Genomic DNA, 19,599 nt, shown 5'->3' on the forward strand with positions numbered 1-19,599 from the left:
CAAGGCAAGCGCTCTACTACTGAGCCACCTTCCCAGCCCCAACACAAATGGTTTTTATTGCTCCAAAAATTAGAGTTTAGTAGACAAGTTTAAAAGAAATTTAAATTTATTCAATAGGCATCCTAGACATCAATCCTAGACCTTGGCTGCAGGCTTGAAGAGTGGTGATTTATGGGAACAAGAAGTGTTGAAACACTATTTCTTTTCCATTTGACATAATATGCCTCATTACTAAGCCAAGAACTATTTAGTTGTCTGTATTTCAAGTAGCTCAGGAGTTATTGGCTTGGTGTGACCAAGTTTTGGACAAGTGGTGGAGTATTTCAAAATGTCAGATCAGTGAGAATGTACAGAGGAGGAGAGAGAATGGGGACATAGAGGAAAGGGGAGAGGACTGCCCTCATGGAGAGGGTGGGGGGGGTAACACAGTCCTTTATGGAGGGACCAGTTCCGAACCCCACCTGGGGATGGTCTGTCTGAGCTCTCTTGTAAAAGGGCATCGCCTCTATGTGTGCCTCTCTCAGCGTTGGCAGCCTTATGAAGGACATTTGGAAATGTATACCCATCTCTGCTTCAGGTAGGCAGGTAGGACAGACCTGAAGGTAGGCCTGGACTGCCTGGATGCAGCACTGTCCAAGGCTCGGAGGGCAGAGGGTATGTGTAGATAGGGAGCCCTTTCCATGGTCCGTCTCCCCCAAGCTCTGAAGAAGTACTGAATGCACTGCTGGCAGAAGTGCCCTTGGCAGTGGGTTCTGGAGTCCACTTGCCTGGTTTTGTGCTTCCAGCCTAAGCTTTCTTTTCCTGGGGCTGGGATAGGGTACAAATGGTTGCAGTCACTCCCCATAGCCACTGTGGGGTGGATTGTTTTAAGTGGGTGCATGTGGAACAAAGTTGAGACCACAAAGTTGGACTCTAAAAATGGACTGCTACCTGTAAGCTGTGTGACCCTGAGTAAGTTACTCATCTTCTCTGAGCTTCCATTATGGCTAATAGTCTGGCATTGTTAGGAGGACTATATAAGGCCTGGCTGTGTTCTAAATGATAATTATTATAAAAGTCTGAAAGCATAAAATTATTAAATTTGCCAATGGTTAAAAGTAAATAAAAGTATTTCATGATTATATGCATAAATATTAAGATACTAGTAGTTGAGTACCAGTGGCTCACACCATCAATCCTGACAGCTTAGGAGGCTGAGATCTGAGGATCACTATTTGAAGCTAGCATAGGCAAGAAAGTCTGTCAGACTCTTACCTCCAGTTACTCAGCAAAAAGCTAGAAGTGGAGCTGTGGCTCAAGTGGTAGAATATCAGCTTTAAATGAAAAAACTAAGGGACAACATCTGGACCCTGAGTTCAAGACCCAGCAATGGCACGAAGAAAAATAAAGATATTAGTAACTATTGAATTATTAGCTATGAAGACATTTGCATAGTTATATAGCATATTCCTGATATCCATTTAAGAGAACTGTCTGTAACTGACACACAGTAGATACTCAGTAAAGAACATTTATGTAGTTAATTAGTATATTGCAGTATGTTAGTATATGTGTAGTATATTATGTATCAGGAAGGAACACTGTGTTAGATTATATTCTAAAGGCAACTGTTAGACTCACGTGCATAGAGTTTGAAAAAGAGCATTACTAAACAGTGCAGTGTTTTGGGTTCCATCAACACTGTGAGTAATGCTGAGCACTGCGAATGGTTCTAAGTGGAGTCATCAGGCATCCTTCATGGTGTTGGGCAGTTGGGGTCATGACTGTTGGGGGTGGGCGTGTTTCCGGAGGCTTTTGTCCCTCTGTTCTTTGTTCTCCATACTGCTCCTGCAGGTCTGATTTCAGAGCAGAGGACCAGCCCTGTGCCAACCGCAGGTGGTGAGCAATGGGTGTGTGGGCGGCAGTGGATGGGAGGTTTTAAGCTGCTGCTTCTCTTCCTCACTGAGTTCTGTTTCAGCAGCACTAAGATGGTCATGGAGGAGACACTACCGGCACTGATGGAACCCTGTGGTGAGGGGCTCCTAAGCGAGGGCTCTGTTTTGTCGTGCTGGGATTGAACCCAGTGCTTCATGTATCCTATGCAAGTACTTCTATCACAGAGCCATATCCCCAGCCCCCTGGAGGCATTCTGGTGTGAAATCCATTGAGCCCAGGCCCTAACAGTGCTAATGCATCTTTTTCTTCAGAGCTGTGGCTCAATAAGCTCCATGATACTCTAAAAATTAATTAAGTCATTATCCACCCTACCTCTTCACCATACAATTGTAAGAGGTGAGTTTTTTTTTTACCCCATCTCTCTAATGCCATGTATTTTTGAGCTACAATTTCCCAAGTGGATGAAGCTGTACAGGAATAAAGCTCTGTGACAGCAAGACTCGGGCTTAGTTCAGGGAAATGGTCCTTGAGATGCAATCAGTGGGTATTAGCAATGCCATTCAGCTCAATCTAGCTGATCCGTAGCAAAAGAGGGCTTAGCCATTCCATTCTGGGCCATCAGTTGGTCCTTCCTGGATCTTATGATGAAGCTCGTGCTTTGCTGCATTGAAAGTCCAGTGCTTAGGTCATGTATGATGTCATTCTGGGTCCACAGTCACTCACTGACAGACACTCTCAGTAGCGCTGGTTATACCCAATGTCCTGAGTGGCTGCGTCTGTGGCTGACTCACCGTGAGGTGAGGTAGGAGCCCAACATGAACTCCCTTGAGAAACAACTTAGGAATGAGAGTCCAGGAATTTAAGGAAAGGACAGAGCCAGAGGTTCTGAATATAAATCTACTGTCACTTAGGACATGTGTTTTGTAGCCTATTCATTTGAACATAAAAATTCTTTGCTTAAGCTGGGCACCAATGGCTCATGTCCATAATCCTAGCTATTGAGGAGATCTCAGGATCTGAGGATGGAGGTTCAAAGTCAGCTTGGGCAGGAAAGTCTTATCTCCATTTCACCACAAAAAAGCCAGAAGTAGAGCTTTGGCTCTCAAGTAGTAGAGTGTAAAAGCTAAGGAACAGTGTCCAGTACTGAATTCCAGCGCCAGTAATAGTACAAAAAATTATTTGGTTAAAATTAATCAGTTTGAGAAATGGAGGGACAAAGGGTAAACAAATCCAGCAGTGGTACTCTATATATTTTTAAATTTTAATTTTATTGTCAAGGTGATGTACAGAGGGGTTTCAGTTACATAAGGAAGGCAATGAGTATATTTCTTGTCTAACTTGTTACCCCCTCCCTCATTTTGCTTCCCCTTTCCTTCCCCTCCCAACCCCTCTCCCCCAGGTGGAACAGATCATTTCCAGGATGTTGCCTTATGAGTACCTGAATTTTCTTATTGTTACAAAGGGTATAAGGTTACAGTTACATAAGTCAGGTAGAGAGTACATTTCTTTTTGGACAATGCTTCCCTCCCTTTCTTCCAGTTTTTCTCTCCCATCCCTGCCCAGGAGTTGTACAGTTCACTTTCAATATAGAGTCTAATGAGTATGGCTGTTACATTGGTTCCCCCTTTGTCCTTTGTCTCACCATTTTGTGAAGGTAGATGTCACTAGCGTTTGTGGAATAAGGTCAAATGTCGACAGATGTCAGGAAGATAGTGGGCCATTTTCTGTTACTCTGTGTCTGGGCTTGCCTTCTCTCTCCCTGACTTTCTGGGACCTACCAATATTTGAGATTGTAATCCTGAAGCTAAACCAAAGACAATGGACCCAAGTTCCTAACCAGTGTTTCATAAATAGGTGCCATGAGGGCTGTGGTGATCATTGAGCTCCCACCTGGGGAGGTGTTCAGCTGCCCTTTCCTGGGCATTGCCCTGGGCCAAGTAGGCAGGGTTTGTGAGGGAAGGGCCTGCACCAGCACTTTTTGCCAACCTCCCCAAACGGTTCTAATCTGCAGCCCAGTTAGGAAGCTCTGCTTTGGGGTTTTCCCTAAATGGCACGCTGGCCTCAGATCTCTGTATTTTACACTCTAGAAAGTCGTATATGCAAAATTGCTTTTATTCATCTCCATGCACCTCCATCTGTGTTATTCTGACATGCTTACCTGCACTTTATGACTTGCTTACTTGTACTTTATGGCCTGCAGAGCCAAGAGCTGTGTTTACAGAGTTCTGGGCTGGTAAAGAGAATAGATGAGCAATGATTTTGAAGTTTTCTTTGAAATGCTGTGAGTGTCAAGATTCCCTTATGGTAAATCTGAAGATTCCTAGGAAACACGTAATGACATTTAAAAGCTACTTGCTCATTTATGTGCACCCTGGCTCCAGAAATAAAACATATAATAAAAAAATAAAACAATCTTGACAGCTTCTTTGAAGTCTTTTTTATTCCCCAAGGAGAAATTAAATTAGTGCGGGCGCACGCGCGTGTGCGCGCTCGCGCGCGCGCACACACACACACACACACACACACACACCCCAGAGCTGAGGGGTGGGGGGAAGGGGAGGAGAGGTTACTTTGTGTCTGGCTTTCTTTATCGTTCCCTGAGAGAGAGAGATTGGTCTGTGTGGGTATTTGAGAGTTCTGTGGGCAAAGCTAGTGTGAGGGTCTACTTCAACTCCCTCTGCAGGGTGCTGGGTAAAGGCCATGTCCATAAGTGATGCCTTCCACCAGGGCTACTCTGGGCAACAGTGAAAATGGCAGAGAATGGTATTTGCATCTGGGCACAAAGAATCATGAATATTCAGAGCTGTGGTTCCTCAGGGACTCTTCTCAGTCATGCATGTATGATTTCTGTCCCACAGGGTGAGACTTTTGCTCTTCCATTAGCCAAAGATCTCCAAAAGGGCTCCCTGGATCGCTGATGGGCACCCATGTGGATCTCAGTCCAGAGTTTAAGGTCCTCATCAAAAATGGCCAGTCCCACTTAACTTGAAGAGTCAACACTTACATGTAGAGCCAGGCTCTACTTGACATTTCGAGTTTCCCATGGAAGACTCTCGATCATTGAGGAATATTTTTATTGTATTGTAATATTTTTAAACAAGGTTTCTCTTTCTATCTTGTTCCCTCTTTTTAAAACTGCTTTAAAATGATAATATTGATTTATAAAAGACAAAAGCAATGTAAATAAGAAGGATACTAGGTTTTTAGAGAACCAGGATCAGTCTCCTCCACTTGCCTCCTGACTTGGATCTTGCTTGAATGGTCATTTTGTTCATCTGTGGGCCAGGCAACATGTATTGCTCTAGGTGAGGACACACCATTCTTGCCCCAGGCTTTGGTGACTGATTATTATTTGGGAGGATTATTATTATTTGCAGCCAGGCACTCTTGGCTGCAGCATTCATGACCACTTAAATGAGGGGATGATGTAAATCTCTGCCGAACCAAAGTGACTTGACTTTACCCAGCCATCCTGGCTCAGCCTTGGAGTTGGCTGTGTGTTGCAGGGCAAGGTGGACTCCGGAGGAACTTGGCCTCAGAGCTCTTTGTAGGGCAGCACATGCTCCCTATACTGCATGAGATGGTGCAGAAGTCTCCCTGAACAGTGGGGTTCCACAAGGGGTTATAGCAGTCAGGTCACATCAGAATCATTTGGGGAAACGTCAAACTACTCACACTGGGCTTCCCTCCTACATAGAGATTTTGGCTCCAAACATTTTGGGGGTGTATGTGGGTGGGTGAGCGTGCACCAGTTTTGGGGCTTGAACTTGGGGCCTAAATGCTGTCCCTTTTCCACTCAAGGCTGGCACTCAACCACTTGAGCCGCATATCCACTTCTGGCTTTTAGCTGGTAAGTGGAGATAAGAGTCTCAAGGACTTTTCTGCCCTGGCAGGGCTGGTTTTGAACCATGAGCCTCAGATCTCAGCTTCCTGAGTAGCTAGGGATATAGGCAAGAACCACAGATGCTCAGTTGATTTTAAGGTTCCCACCTTAATTTAGGAACTACATGCTTAGGGGATAAGTTTCAGTCTCTACACTGTATTTCTGGCCTCACATTTGATGTACAAAACCCCAGAGACATGTCATCTTAGAGAATTTCATCTGATTAATTTTGATTGAGGACAGAACACTTGTAGCACCAGAATCCTTATCTTGGCTAGTCCCTAGCCAATAATACTTTTCTCTTCTCTGTTTAAACAGAGAATGCCACCCATCACAGTGTAGGTATCATGATCTACCTTTTTGATTGCCTCAGCCTAAAGAGCTTGTCTTCTCTGTACTTTTAATCCACTCACTGTCTGGAGGGTTTATTTAACAATCAACTAGCAACCAATATCCTAGGTTATATTTTAGTTGAATGCGATTTGTCTTGTATTGCAATTGTCTTGTATTTAATTTTTCACTAATGTCTGTCTAGTGGAAATCGCAGTGATCTGAATTTCAGTTCCAGGTTTATATCTGTTTATCTCAAGCTAGAGTTAGTTGGATCTTTTGGGGCTTTACATCTCCAGATTTAAAATTCTACAATTTCTCTTCCTACCATATGACTAAAGCTTAGTTTCTCATATGATTCTGGTTGGTTTAGTATTATTTGGCTCAATTATTGTCGTGGTCTGTTTCTAACATGAGTCTCCCTATTTCCTGGTGCCACCTGTTTGTGAATCTTTTCCCTTGAGCGTGGCTGGGCCCAGCAAAAAGAATGTGGAAGGAGTGATGGGATGTCACCTCTGCTGTTAGGTAGAGGAGACTATGAGTTCTGTGTTGTTGGTATTCTCTCCAATCTCTTCTTATGTGCTTGCTCAAGTGTAGAAAAACCACTTAGAATGGACTTGGGGACACACCTTGGTCAAGAGGCAGCAAGTAACTGAGGCTCAGTCCCATAGCCTGTGGTACTTAGTTTATGCAGATTGTTCTGGATCCAGCTGAGCCTTGAGATACTGCAGCCCCAGTCCATACCTTGGAATTGCAGTTTCCCTGGGCTGAGTGTAAAGAAGAGGACCCAATTAAGCCTGGATTTCTGATCTACAGCAACAGTTAGATGCTAAATGTATATTTTTGAACCAAAAGGCTTTGGGGATAATTTTTTATGCAATAGCATGTAATGAATGCTAACCTATGAGATGGGTTAATGGACACATACATCTCCCTGTGTGGATCAAATTAAGCTAAATTAGTTTGTGCCAACAAATGTTCTCCAAAGTCCCATGGCTAATAGCCACCGGTCTATTCCTTACTCATATTATGTGTTCAATGAAAGTTGGTTGAAGCTGTACTCAGTATTTTCCCTCTAGGACTCTCCAGAACCCATGTTGACAGAGTTACTCTATCTTGAATGTTGCAAATCATTCTTCAAGAAGAAAATGTATTCATTGGCTTGGGAAGTTGCCCAGGGAATGACACCTATGTCTGTTTGTATTTTATTTGCCACCTATGAGTTCATTGGAGCCTCCAAGATATATCCTCCACCAGGGAGGGCCACTGAATCTTTGTAAACAATTAAAAGTGTGCCATGGGGCTGGGAAGGTGGCTCAGTGGTAAAGTGCTTGCCTTGCATGCATATGGCCCTGCGTTTGATTCCTCAGCACTACATAAGCAGAAAAAACCAGAAGTGGCTCTGTAGCTCAAGTGGTAGAATGCTAGCCTTAAGCTGAAGGGCTGAGGGACAGCGCCCAGGCCAAGAGTTCAGGTCCCACCACCGACCAAAAAAAAGTGTGCCACATACCTATGCAATGTGTCAGAGAGAGTGGTAACCAATGGTTGCCATAATATACAGAAAAGAGGGGTAACGCTCATACTCCAGATGGATTGGTAGAGAGACCCTGGAGCTTATCTAAAACAGGCAAGATTGAAGAGCTGCTTTTCTTATAGAAGAGTGGAAAATTTAGTGGATGTGAGACAGGAAGAGAAGCTAAGCGTTTTCACTATCCCCATAATCCCCGTTGTCACTTTCCTAGAATTCCCCTATGCTAGATACAGCCTTAAGACATGTCCCCTGACACCCTTCTTCTGAATTTCCTAAGCTAGTTAAGCTTCTTCTGTATAGAAATAGAAGCATCTCCCTTGTCTGCAATCCTGTTCATAAAGTTAAACTGGGTATTCTGCAATCAGTCAGTAGAAGAAAGTCTGTCACCTGACCTTGGACAAGCCTGCCATTCCATCTTACCTTCCATCTTCTCAAAAGTACCACTCTAATCTCACCTTCCTGAGAAATAAACACAGTCCCTGTGGGCTTTCTGCAAATGTCATAGAAGCTTAAGAAGTGGCCACTAGAGCTGCTGTTTTAGAGGCCTTGCCAGGCTGGTTTTAGAAAGGCAGCTAGGTGGGAAGTACTGAGATATGAAAGCCAATGCATTCAGCTTATAGAGGGGAAGTCAGGACCTTGACTTAGCTGGCAGGTCAAGCCAACAGGATGCATCCATTACTAAGCCCAGAACTATAGTCACTTCTTCTGATGCACAGCAGATAAATGTCAGGGCCAGAGAGCCCGTAAAATATAAAGGAGAGCTTACTTGATGATCCTGCTTCCTATAAAATATACTTTTGCCCGCAGGCCCTGCATGATCTTTGGATCACGCCAGATGCTATTCTGTTTCTCTTGAGGTTATAGTTTATGTCAAAAGAAATAGACTTCATTTCAATGAGTTCTGAAGAAGCATAAAAGAGTTTAGGAGTTATGGTTTTAAAACTGACCTCAGATGCCACTGAGACCCGACCCCTACGCAGCACGGGAATCATGCCGCCATGTCTTCACATAGACCATCAAAACATTCTGGCGTTTGCTGTTCAGCCTTAAACTGTCTATAGTCTTTAGGATGTGATCCTATCCCAGTTTTCTTAACATATAGCACCATAAAGAGTGTGAGGGGTGGGTGAGGTGGTTCAATTGTAGGTCATTTGCCTAACACGTGCAAGACCCTAGATTCAATCCTCAACAATGGAAAAAAGAAGAAAGAGGAAAAGCAATGCAGCGAAAATGTGTGACAGGATCGTGGAGCCATTGCCTCTTCCGAGTGACACAGCAAGATTGCATTTGGAAAAAAAATAGTCCATCTTGCCAGAGAAATGCATTTAGTTATCAGAGGAACCGTTAAAAGAAGTCAGAGTCTATACTTCGGAAATTCTACTGAAATTGGCTAGCTGTTGAACAATTTTAGCCCTCTCTGATACATTTTTCTTTCTGCTACAAGGATGATAATGGTAGTAAATTGGCAGTGCTTCTAAATTGCTTGGTGAATCTATTCTATGACAGATTATGTGCTCTACTGGTTATCATCTACTTTGTATCCACAGGTTACTTTTCCTTTCATACCAACTGAGTTTTCCTGGCACATCTGTGTATTGGGCACTGTGATAACTACTGGGAATAAAAGGTGATCTGATGTGTTCTCTGTCCTCAGGATCTCCTTGTCTAGCAAGTGACTTAGATACACCATCATATGATGTGTTACATGAGGTGTGTTAATAAATACATGTATAGCTGGACATTATTGACTTGTACTTGTAATCTTAGCTACTCAGGAGTCTGAGATCTGAGGATCATGGTTTGAAGTCAGCCTGGACAGGAAAGTTCATGAGACGCTTGTCTCCAATTAACTACATAAAAACCAGAAGTGGAGCTGTGGCCCAAAGTGGTAGAGTGGTAGCCTTCAGCAAAGAAGCTCAGGGATAGTGCTCAGCCCCAGGACTGACTAAATAAACAAACAAATAAATAAATATATAAAGATCTCTGGGAACAAAGTCAAGGCAGACCTGGTGGTTTGCTGAAGCAGGAGAGGAAGAAGACTTCAGACAATGTGTCTTGTCACATGAGGTTTTATTAGTATTCAATGTGTGTCAAGGACATTTGGGACATAGGGAAAGGCAGAGACCACGGCAGAGATTAAAGGAGATATATACGTTGGTTGACAATGCTATTCTACACTGTGTTCTTTGGTTGAGCCATGTGACTAGCTCAGACTCAGGAAGGAGAAGTGAAGATCAAGGACTTCTGCCCCAGCTTTGTTCATTTAATACCCCCTAGAGTTTTCCCCCTGTTCACCTCTGGAACTAAAGCAGCAACTTGAGAGATGGCAGCTGCTCTGTCAGTTTGGGTACCTAAGTGAACATGATGAACAGAACAGCCCATCAACAATTTGTTCCCAAGTCACCGAGGTTTGGGGGCTGTTCTTGTACAGCAGCAAGACCTTCATAGTCTATTTCTCCAATTCCATACAAAATTCAGAAATAAATATCCGGTACCTAAAAAATAAAATGTATTTTATGGAACTCATTAGGGGTAGAAGGAAATGAGAATGGTAATATGTCCAGGGCCACAGCATAAGACATTTTCCAACCTTGCCAAGAAGTTAATTTGAACCTATAGATGGTGGATAAGCACTGAAAGATTCCACGTGACTACTTATTAAGTCATATCATTAATCTTCTGGGAGTATTCTAATGGCTGCTTCATTGCCAATACTAGATCCACCATTGCTAAATCCAAAGTTTGGATCACCTTTGGAACCAGAAAAGCTAGAGAAGATGAAGGCAGTGGAGACATAGGAGAAATCTAGGTTAGATGTGCCACTTCTGCTGTACTCTGACCAATGTGCCCTGCTGGTACCCAGAGAAAGCTTTCTTGTCCTGAGGAATGTGACTTTTAGACACAGATATCTCCTTCTATCTATCTGACAAGGATAATTTTTCTTACATTACATTTTTTTTTTGTTGGTCATGGGGCTTGACCTCTGGGTTTGGGCATTATCCCTCAGCTCTGCAGCTCAAGGCGAGCGCTCTACCGCTTGAGCCACAGCGCCATTTCCAGTTTTCTAGTGGTTTATTGGAGATAAGAGTCTCACAGAGTTTCCTTCCCAGGCTGGCTTTGAACTGTGATCCTCAGATCTCAGCCTCCTGGGTAGCTAGGATTACAGGCGTGAGCCACCGGTGCCCGGGCTGGACTACATTTTTTGAGGCTAAGAAAAAGCCCCTTTGCTTTGTTAGACTTTGAAAAGTTGGAATTCTTTGGATTCATACTTCTGTTCATTGGATCCAAATGGGGGACTGAGTATCCATTGCCACTTTGGGCTTTGTTTCTTTTCAGTCTTATTTCGAACTTTACAACCTCATCTTTCACAATTCCATTTACCTTACTATCTAGTAATCCAGGACACTCATTGTCCCCTCACTCCCTATGCCCTGCCTGAGTGACTTCCCTCTTCTGCCCACATGCCAGGCTGTTGTTGAAATTCTACCTGCCGGGCTGGGAAGGTGGCTCAGTGGTAGAGCGCTTGCCTTGCATGCCTGAGGCCCTGGGTTCGATTCCTCAGCACCACATAAGCAAAAAGAAAAAAGCTGGAAGTGGCGCTGTGGCTCAAGTGGTAGAGCGCTAGCCTTGAGCTGAAGAGCTGAGGGACAACGCCCAGGCCCAGAGGTCAGGCCCCATGACCGGACCCCCCCCAAAAAAAGAAATTCTACCTGCCCTCTGCCATCCAGAAGCTTGGCCAAAAGGTGCTATTTTTTCATGAAGCTCTTCTTGGTAGAAGTTCATAATCTCCAACTTACCTGGGTTCCCTTTCATTTGTGACGACCTTCATCTCACTGAGCCGGTCTATTATTGGTATTTATGGACATGATCAGACCCGGAGATTCTCAAGGGTAAAAGCTGGTCTGGATTCTGTCATCAGTCATTTAATGTTTAGCAGCCCTGTAACATACAGGTCACAGAGGTTTTTTTAAAATTGTATCTTGAAATGAAAATCCTTTTAATTAAACATTTTTTAAATGAATAGGATTGTTTAATTTCCTCTGCTTTGCTTCTCCCAAAGGCTGTCTGTAAAGTGCACTTGCTTTACAAGTACTTCGCCAACAGCTCTCAATTTGGCACCAACTCCAACTCTCCTCTACTTGCAGATTCTTTTTCTTCCAGATAGTGATAAAGATGTTTAGTTAGAACAGAGTGAAGAGTGGAAGTTTCTTTGGAGAGCTCTGAATTGAAAGTCAGCAAACAAGATAAATGTCAAAGAAAATGAATTTTCTAGAAGCAGGAAGGAGGGGAAACAGACAATGCGGCCTCAGAGTTTACAGATGTGAGCCAGAGAGATTAGAGTGGTGTTGAACTTGGAGCACAGCTAACACAAATAAAGAGAAACAGTCTTCAGTAGACATAGTGAAGTCAGTGGATCTGAGGAAGTTTTGCTGTTTAGCGCAAATGGATTGGAAAAGTGGGTGGAAGGAGGGTTAATGCATCACAGAGCCTGTCATAGGAACAATATGACAACCTAAGAGGCTCAAAGTATGGCAAAGACATTGAGACACAAAAGGGTAGAGACCAAGGTAGAGGTGTGTTGTAATTAACAATGTACTCTACAATATTTGTATTCTGGGCACATGTGAACACTGTGTTTCTTAGAATAGGACAGGAAATTATTCAAAATTGAAGGAGAAACAAAGGCACTAAGGAAAAACCTAATTTTGGTATCTCATTCTATTATGACATTATTTAACATCTTAGGGATCTAGAGCTCTCATATAATACTGGCTAGCCTGTAAGTTTTAAAGTTTTTTTTTTCTAAAGCAAAGTAGTCCTTGTTCTTTTTCCAAGTTAGACACAAAAAGAAGTTTTCCCAAACTTTTAAGATTTCCTCTCAGATTGAAGTAAGTCATAAGTAGGCCTGATGCCACTGGTTTCCTGTCCCTCTGCTGATGAGATTTCTCTACTTGAGCTGCTTCAAAGAACAGCTCTAGAGGCCTACTCTATCTTGGGAGGAGTGGTTAAGAGAGGTTTGCCCACAGTAAATCTCTGTAGACATAGGCTAGTTGTTGCTTTTCTTTTGTGAGGTGACCTGCTTTCCTTTTCTGTATCTGGGATAATAAGTAGTGATCAACTCCCCAATAATGATTTTTTATTTATAGCTCTAGATATCAAAATTTGGCACCCCTGACGATATTACAAAGTAGCTTGAAGCCATCCTGCGCAGGAAAGTCTGTGAGACTTTTTTTTTTTTTTTTTGCTAGGCTTGAACTCAGGGCCTGGGCACTGTCCCTGAACTTCTTTTGTTCAAAGCTAGCACTCTACCATTGAGCCACAGTACCACTTCTGGCTTTTTCTGTTTATGTGGTACTGAGGAATTGAAACCAGGGCTTCGTGCATGGTAGGCACTCACTCTACCACTAAGCCATATTCCCAGCCCTCCATGAGACTTTTATCTCTAACCACCATAAAACTGGAGGTGGAACTGTGGTTCAAGTGGTAGAGCATCAGCCTTGAGTGAAAAAGCTAAAGGACAATACTTAAGACCCTGAGTTCAAGCCTCAGTACCAGCACCGAAAACAAGAGCAGCAGCAGCAACAACACTGAACACCAAACCTACGAACTCAAAACAATAATAAAAACAACAACTCCCCTCCCCAAAGTATCATGAATGTAAATTGTCTGACAGGGTATGATGTAAAGGGCTGGCAACTCCTCTCTCTTTTGTTCTTCTCTAGTCATAAGTCATGTAAATTATTTTGGGGAATAAGATGGACTCAGGGTTTTGTTTATTTTTGGCACTAGGGATTGAACACAGGACTTCACACTGGTGATGCAAGCCTTTTGCCACTAAGCTGCATCCCAGCCTTCTTCTTCTAAACATTTTACAAAGTCCTTCTGCTCAAGGTGAAGAAGGCCTGATGTGTTTTTTAGGATTATTTAGGAATCCTTTTCTGAACACCTCAACTAAATGTGGTATCCTTCTTACATGAGTGTGATATACCAATTCAGCCTCGGCAAGTCTTGAACTTGTAAGTGGGACAAAGCGGGAGCTACTACTCATGTCTGGAAACAAAATTGGAAAGTATTGGGTTGGGGATATCCACAATCTTGGATAGATGAAAATATTATCTGGAATTGTTTTTACTTTGAAGTACAGACTACTTTTTTTTTCCCTGGTCATGGGACTTGAACTCTGGGCCTGAGTGCTATTCCTGAGCTCTTCAGCTCAAGGCTAACATTCTTGAGCCACAGTGCCATTTCTGCCTTTTTCTGTTTATGTGTACTGAGGAATTGAAACCAGGGCTTCAAGCACTGTACCACAGAGCCACGTTCCCCAGTACAGACTACTTTTAAGATAACTGGACAGTTTCTGCAATGAGTGCCAATAGATCTAAGTAAGGTTTAAACAGTAAAATATATCAGTGAAGTTTGGTTCAGAATCAAAAGGTATATGAGAAAAGGAGAGATGGCAGAGATGTTAGATACACTTTTAAGCTGTGGAAATTATTTTGATGCTGCTAATATGTATAGTATTTACTAGAAGAGATATTATTTATTGGCTTTCCAATGTGCAATTGCAAAGTAACAATACTTGATAATTGCAGTAACCAGATACAGATTATGCATTATCTATCTGACTCACATTATCTGCTAAGCAATTAATTTGTGGGAGAATAAATCAGTAGATACTCAGTAGCTTGAGTAGTCATAGATGTTCAATTTGAGACTTAATCAGTGAGCTATTTAGAGATGCAGGAAGACATTTCCAGGTAAGGTAAGTGCACAGGCACCAAAACAGGAGTGAGATTAGCCTATTAAAAGATCAAAAAGAAGGCTCCTGATGCTGGAGTGGAGAGTCTAGGGCAGAGTGGTAGGCAATGAGCTGTACAAAACGCTATGTAGAAAAATGAACTTTACAATTTAGGCGGGGGGGGGAGTTGGAGCTGAGGAGGTGGGAGGGAAGGGATGGTAGGGGAAAAACAATGGAGGAGGCAACAATGCTGGATAGGAAATGTACTCATTACCTTGCTCATGTAACTGTAACCCCTTGATTAAAAAAGAAAAAGGCGAGGCCTCAGAGAGGTTCTTAATTCTGATCTAAGTTACGCAGCTTGCCAGTGCTGGAACCAAAACTGGAGCCGGAATCCAGCTTTCTGCCTCTCCAGAGCCAGCCTGCGTTCTCTGCGTTCTAGAACCGCGGTTTCCCTCTTTCTCGCTCTCTTCTCGTCATTACCCCTCCCACAGTTCCCCCCAAAGAGCCCACGGTGTGGGGACTTCGGGCTCTCTTTCTCCCCTGCACCACGTTTGCCTCCTCCGTCCCCACCGCGTGCCCAGGAAGATGCCCAGAGAGCACCCTGTCTGGAGGAACCCTCCCCTTCTGGCTGCCACCCGTGGGGCTTGGAGGTGAGCGGCCAGGCAGAGCCGGGCGCTAGTGGATCGCGAAGCTTCCATCCCTGCTAAGTGAAGGGAGGCCACTCTTCAGCCTGCGCGCTGCCCCGAAGGCATTTTCCATTTCCTGGGCACTCCGGCCCTGTCTCGCTCAGCCCTCGGCCCTCACCCCCGGGGGAGCGCCCCTCGCCGCGGGGCTGACAGCGTCTGGGGGCGCCGGGGTCTCGTTCTCCGCGCTCTCGCCCCTCCGTGTGCAGAGAGCCCGGCGGGCATTGACGTCAAGCGGCTGCGGGGCGCTGCCGACAGACGGCTGACCCGGGCCCTCCTCCACACCCCCTTCCTTCCTCGCCCCCTCCCTCTTCCCCGCACCCCGGCTCCCCGCTCCCTATAAAAGGCGGGAGCGCGGGGGCCTCCCCGGCAGGCCGGCGGCAGGCAGGCAGCGCGGACTTTCAGCACCATGGAGAGCGCCCGCCCGCGGCTGCTGCCCGTCCTGGGCGCCGCCCTGCTGCTGCTGCTGCTGCTGCTGCCTCGGCCCGGCGCCCGAGCCCAGGAGGACGCCGAGCTCCAGCCCCGAGCCCTGGACCTCTACTCGCCGGTGGACGACGCCTCCCACGAGAAGGAGCTGGTCAGTATCGCCCTCGCCCCGCGCACCCCCGGATCCCCAGCACCCCCTTCCCGTGGTCAGATGGCCCGGCCCCAGTGAAAAGCCCCGGGGTCCCTCTGCCCTCCGATCATCCGCCCAAGCCCCTTCGGGCTCCAGGTAGGAAATCTGTGGGGCGAATGAGCCCCTCGTCCCGGGCCCTCGGGGGAACCTGCCGTCCGTACCCTCGATTTTGCGCGCCCAGCTGCAGCCCCACCGGGGTTCCCCCCACTTGGTCGGTGGAGTCCCGCCGCGGAGTGAGCGCGTCCGGGCTCCCGATCTCCTGGGCTGCGAGTGAACACCAGGCCTGGGCTCCCAGCCAAGGCTCAACTTCGGGCTCCCGGGCGTGCGCGCGCGGGGTGTGTTGCAGATTGAAGCGCTGCAGGAAGTCTTGAAGAAGCTCAAGAGTAAACGCATTCCCATCTATGAGAAGAAGTACGGCCAGGTCCCCATGGTAAGGCTTGGGGGGGGCGCGTGGGAGTCCCCCCTCCCCCGGGTTTCCTGGGGAAAACGCGCTGCCTTGGATACAGTCTGGACCCCTGGAGGTGGCTGAGTAAGGCGGGCCAGGGGTGGGCCGGCCGCGGGGCCCCCTCTTGCTCCCAGCGCCTGCCCTGGTCTCCCAGGACAAAGATCGTCGACAGGCTATTTGGGATTGAACAGCGGGTTCCAGGAGCCCGTTCAGTGCTCAGTGGGATGTATTTCCTCGAAGACCAACTTTTTATTCCCCTCAGGAAGAAGTCTCTGAGTGGGAGAGAGCTGGAAGCCACTCAGTTCTTCCTCCCCTAATTTCTTCCTGTCTTCTTAAACACAATCAAATTGTTTTTGTTTTTGTTTATACATCTAAATTCTGAGATTAAAAAAAATCAGTGTTCTTCAGGAAATAAAAATGAGGTTTTTGTCTTTGTTAAAAATAAATAAATAAAATTTCAGCGCTAACAACCTTCTTTAGACAAATACCACACACACACACACACACACACACACACACACATCAAAGCACCCACAAACCCCATACCCACCATCACTAGCACCACCCACATGCACTTTCCTCTTCCTTCCTGGGCTGAGAAAGCAGGCAGCAAAGGTTATGAGGAAGTATAGGTATATTGCTTATTTCTTAGGAAAATTAAAAAGTCTAGTTCCTCTCCTCTTGCTCCCTTTCCTTAAGCAAGAAATCAAGCCAAGAAACTATGATCCTTTCCTAAGATGGGAGAAAGTGAGAGGGGAGCTTTTCAATTTCTTTTTCATTAAAAAAAAGAAGAAGAAGAAAAAGAAGAACTTAAAACTCCTTTCCAAACGTCTGTCTCTGAAATGACAAGCGCACAGCTCTCTGTGTTTCGGGTCTGGTGGCAACCTGTTCTCTCAAGAGACAGACTGTGTGTTGACAGGGAGACAGGTCTCTGGGGACCCCAGCTTGTCCGCGGGGACCCCACTGACCACTTGGTGTGTTGTTTGCAGTGCGATGCGGGAGAGCAGTGCGCAGTGCGAAAAGGAGCGAGGATCGGCAAGCTGTGTGACTGCCCGCGAGGAACCTCCTGCAATTCCTTCCTGTTGAAGTGCTTGTGAATGTGAAGAGCCGGCTGGTGGCCTCCTGACATTCCCCACCCCTCTCTACTTTCCCCAGAGGACCACACCTTTGTCCCTGGAGTTTGGCTTTAGCACCCAATAAAGAAGGGGCTCTTCCTGCTGTTTCAAAATAAAAAGAACACATATGATGTTGCTGTGTGAGGATCCTGCCTTGTGCGGTGTTGATTTTGTGTGCAGAGTATTGTTTTCTCGTTTTAATTGTCTGACAAACTCTTCTCTGCCTTTGGGTAAAAGAAGGGGAACTGTGCTTTGAGAATTGTATTTTTGTATGTGGCATGGTAGAATGAAAATTAGATCTAGTTAATCTCGGTAGATGACACCACATCCTGGAAAACAAAATCCTAAGCAACGCAAACTGAAGCATGTACAAATTATATGGAATAAAGTGTTTTTAATAATTGCTCAGAGCGTATTGTTGTTTCTACACAAGGAACTTAAGTAAGACTAGAGATTAATCATGCTGTTGTTTTCAAAGAGAAATGTTTTAAAAATAGCTGTCTACAGGGAGAGTAGTACCTTAGCTCGAAGGAGTTTTGATTTGGAGTTAATTAGGAGTTTGTCACATCTGCGTTGGTAAACTCTATTTTTCTTTGACTGGAGTAGTGTGGGCCCTGTGTGTGGGGGGGTGGGGTGGGGGGTGGATGGGTGTGTAGAATAAGAAAGGAAAGAAAACAAGAGAAAGAGGAGGTAATTGGATTTGAAATACTACAATTTTATTTATTCAAATCTCTAGCTAGACTCCTTAAGTTTAACAGTAAGCTCCATCAATGTAAAATAATGTTTCAAAGGAAATAAGAAATGATTTATTTTGAGACAAACAAGAGTGGTCAGGGCCTGGGAACATGGATTCAAGTTTGAATGACATACTCTGAAGTGGAAGAGTTATATGAACTTTTATAGCCACAGAACAAAGAAAATCTTAAGTCAATATATTTGACAGATGCATTGGTGGGTCTTACTTAGGTAAGCTGCTAAGCAGGAAAATCTTTTCCATGGGTTTCAGTGCTATCACATCTTTAGAGGTTGGTGCCTGCTAGGGGTCTGCTAAGCATAACAGTGCACTCGAAGAGTTCCCCAACAGAAATGAGAATGGTAGTTCAGGTACAAAGGTTGAAAAGTAATGTTAATGGCTATATCAAGTAATGCTGCTGCTGGAGAATGATCCTCTATAATCCAGTAGGCATTTAATTAAGAAGGAAAAAATGGCTATTTTTCTAAAGAGCCAAGGGTATCCAAAATGACCTAGGATTTAGGCATGCACCATTTCACCCACAATTATGATGCTGTACTCAACAGAGGTCAGTCTGCAATGTCTAACATAGATGTAGCTTCTTTGGAGAACTTCAGCATTACAAGTCAATGGAAGATTTAAAAAAATTAAAAAATCAGAACTTTTGTCATGACAACCGTCATGACAAGTAAATATGCACAGATTTTTTGTTAGTAAATATGCACAGGTTTTTTTTTTTTTTAAATGGGCTCTGGAGGTTGTTCACCCAAAGAAAGGAAGATTGTTGTATCAGATGCTTTAGGAATGTGAGACTTGGGCTGGGCATAATGGCTTATATCTGTAATCCTAGATACTCAGGAGTTGGAGACAGGAGGATACAGGAGGATCGTGGTTCAAGGCTGGTTGGGCAAAAGCACAAAACCCTATCTAAAAAAAAAGCCACTAAAATCAAAGAGGACTGGAGCATATCTGGAGTGGTAGTAGAATGTGATGTCCTTGGTTTACGCTCCAGTACCATAAAAAAAAGGGGGGGGGTTGAAACCAACTTGTTTCTACTAGTAAATATGTAACATTTGAAAAAAAAGGAATCTGTTAAGTAATAGTTTTGAGATAAACAAAAATCTGTGGGGTAAATTCAGTTCAAGAAATTAAAAAATGAAATTCTAATGTGTTTTTATACTCACCTGAGCTCACATTTCCTAAGGTTTAAACCAGACTAAGAACAATTAAGTAGCAACACAAGAGAGACAGTTGTTAAGAGCTTTCTAATCCAAACTCAAGAGGCATGGGTATAATAGCAGAACTTAAAATCAAACTCCCATCCCCAACGGCTTGTTAAGGAGAGTGCTGGAGAAAACACTTACATTTGCTTTATTGTTACTATCAGCATGCCTAATCTCCCTAAGTTTGCAATTAAGGTATTATTACCATTTTCTAAAGTGTGAAACAGAAACCCAAAGGGATTACCAAATTTGCTTAAATGAAATAATCCCAAATCATTATTTCAGCTTTAATCTCTTTATCTCCCTTTATATTTTCCCTTCATGTCACCTGGAGAATCAATGGGCTGACTTGCCAGAAAGAGTTTTTTCTTTTCTTTCTTTCTTTTTGTTGGTCATAGGGCTTGAACCCTGGGTCTGGGTGCT

The 19,599-nt window shown here is 44.4% G+C and overlaps 1 protein-coding gene across 2 annotated transcripts; it reads left to right on the plus strand.

Annotated features, from left to right (window-relative positions):
- Positions 1-15,453: 15,453 nt before the first annotated feature.
- On the plus strand, positions 15,454-17,284 carry Cartpt (CART prepropeptide). 2 transcript variants are annotated; one of them, XM_013015849.1, is made up of 3 exons: positions 15,454-15,621; positions 15,956-16,090; positions 17,095-17,284. In XM_013015849.1, exons 1-3 carry the CDS (start codon positions 15,454-15,456, stop codon positions 17,200-17,202), a joined length of 411 nt encoding a protein of 136 aa, XP_012871303.1. In that variant the 3' UTR covers positions 17,203-17,284. The 2 variants fall into 2 exon arrangements, with proteins under 2 accessions (XP_012871303.1, XP_012871304.1); XM_013015850.1 differs by having other exon boundaries at positions 16,007-16,090.
- Positions 17,285-19,599: the final 2,315 nt, after the last annotated feature.

The sequence above is a fragment of the Dipodomys ordii genome, unplaced genomic scaffold (genome assembly GCF_000151885.1).
Source record: "Dipodomys ordii isolate 6190 unplaced genomic scaffold, Dord_2.0 Scaffold28, whole genome shotgun sequence".
Classification (NCBI taxonomy): domain Eukaryota; kingdom Metazoa; phylum Chordata; class Mammalia; order Rodentia; family Heteromyidae; genus Dipodomys; species Dipodomys ordii.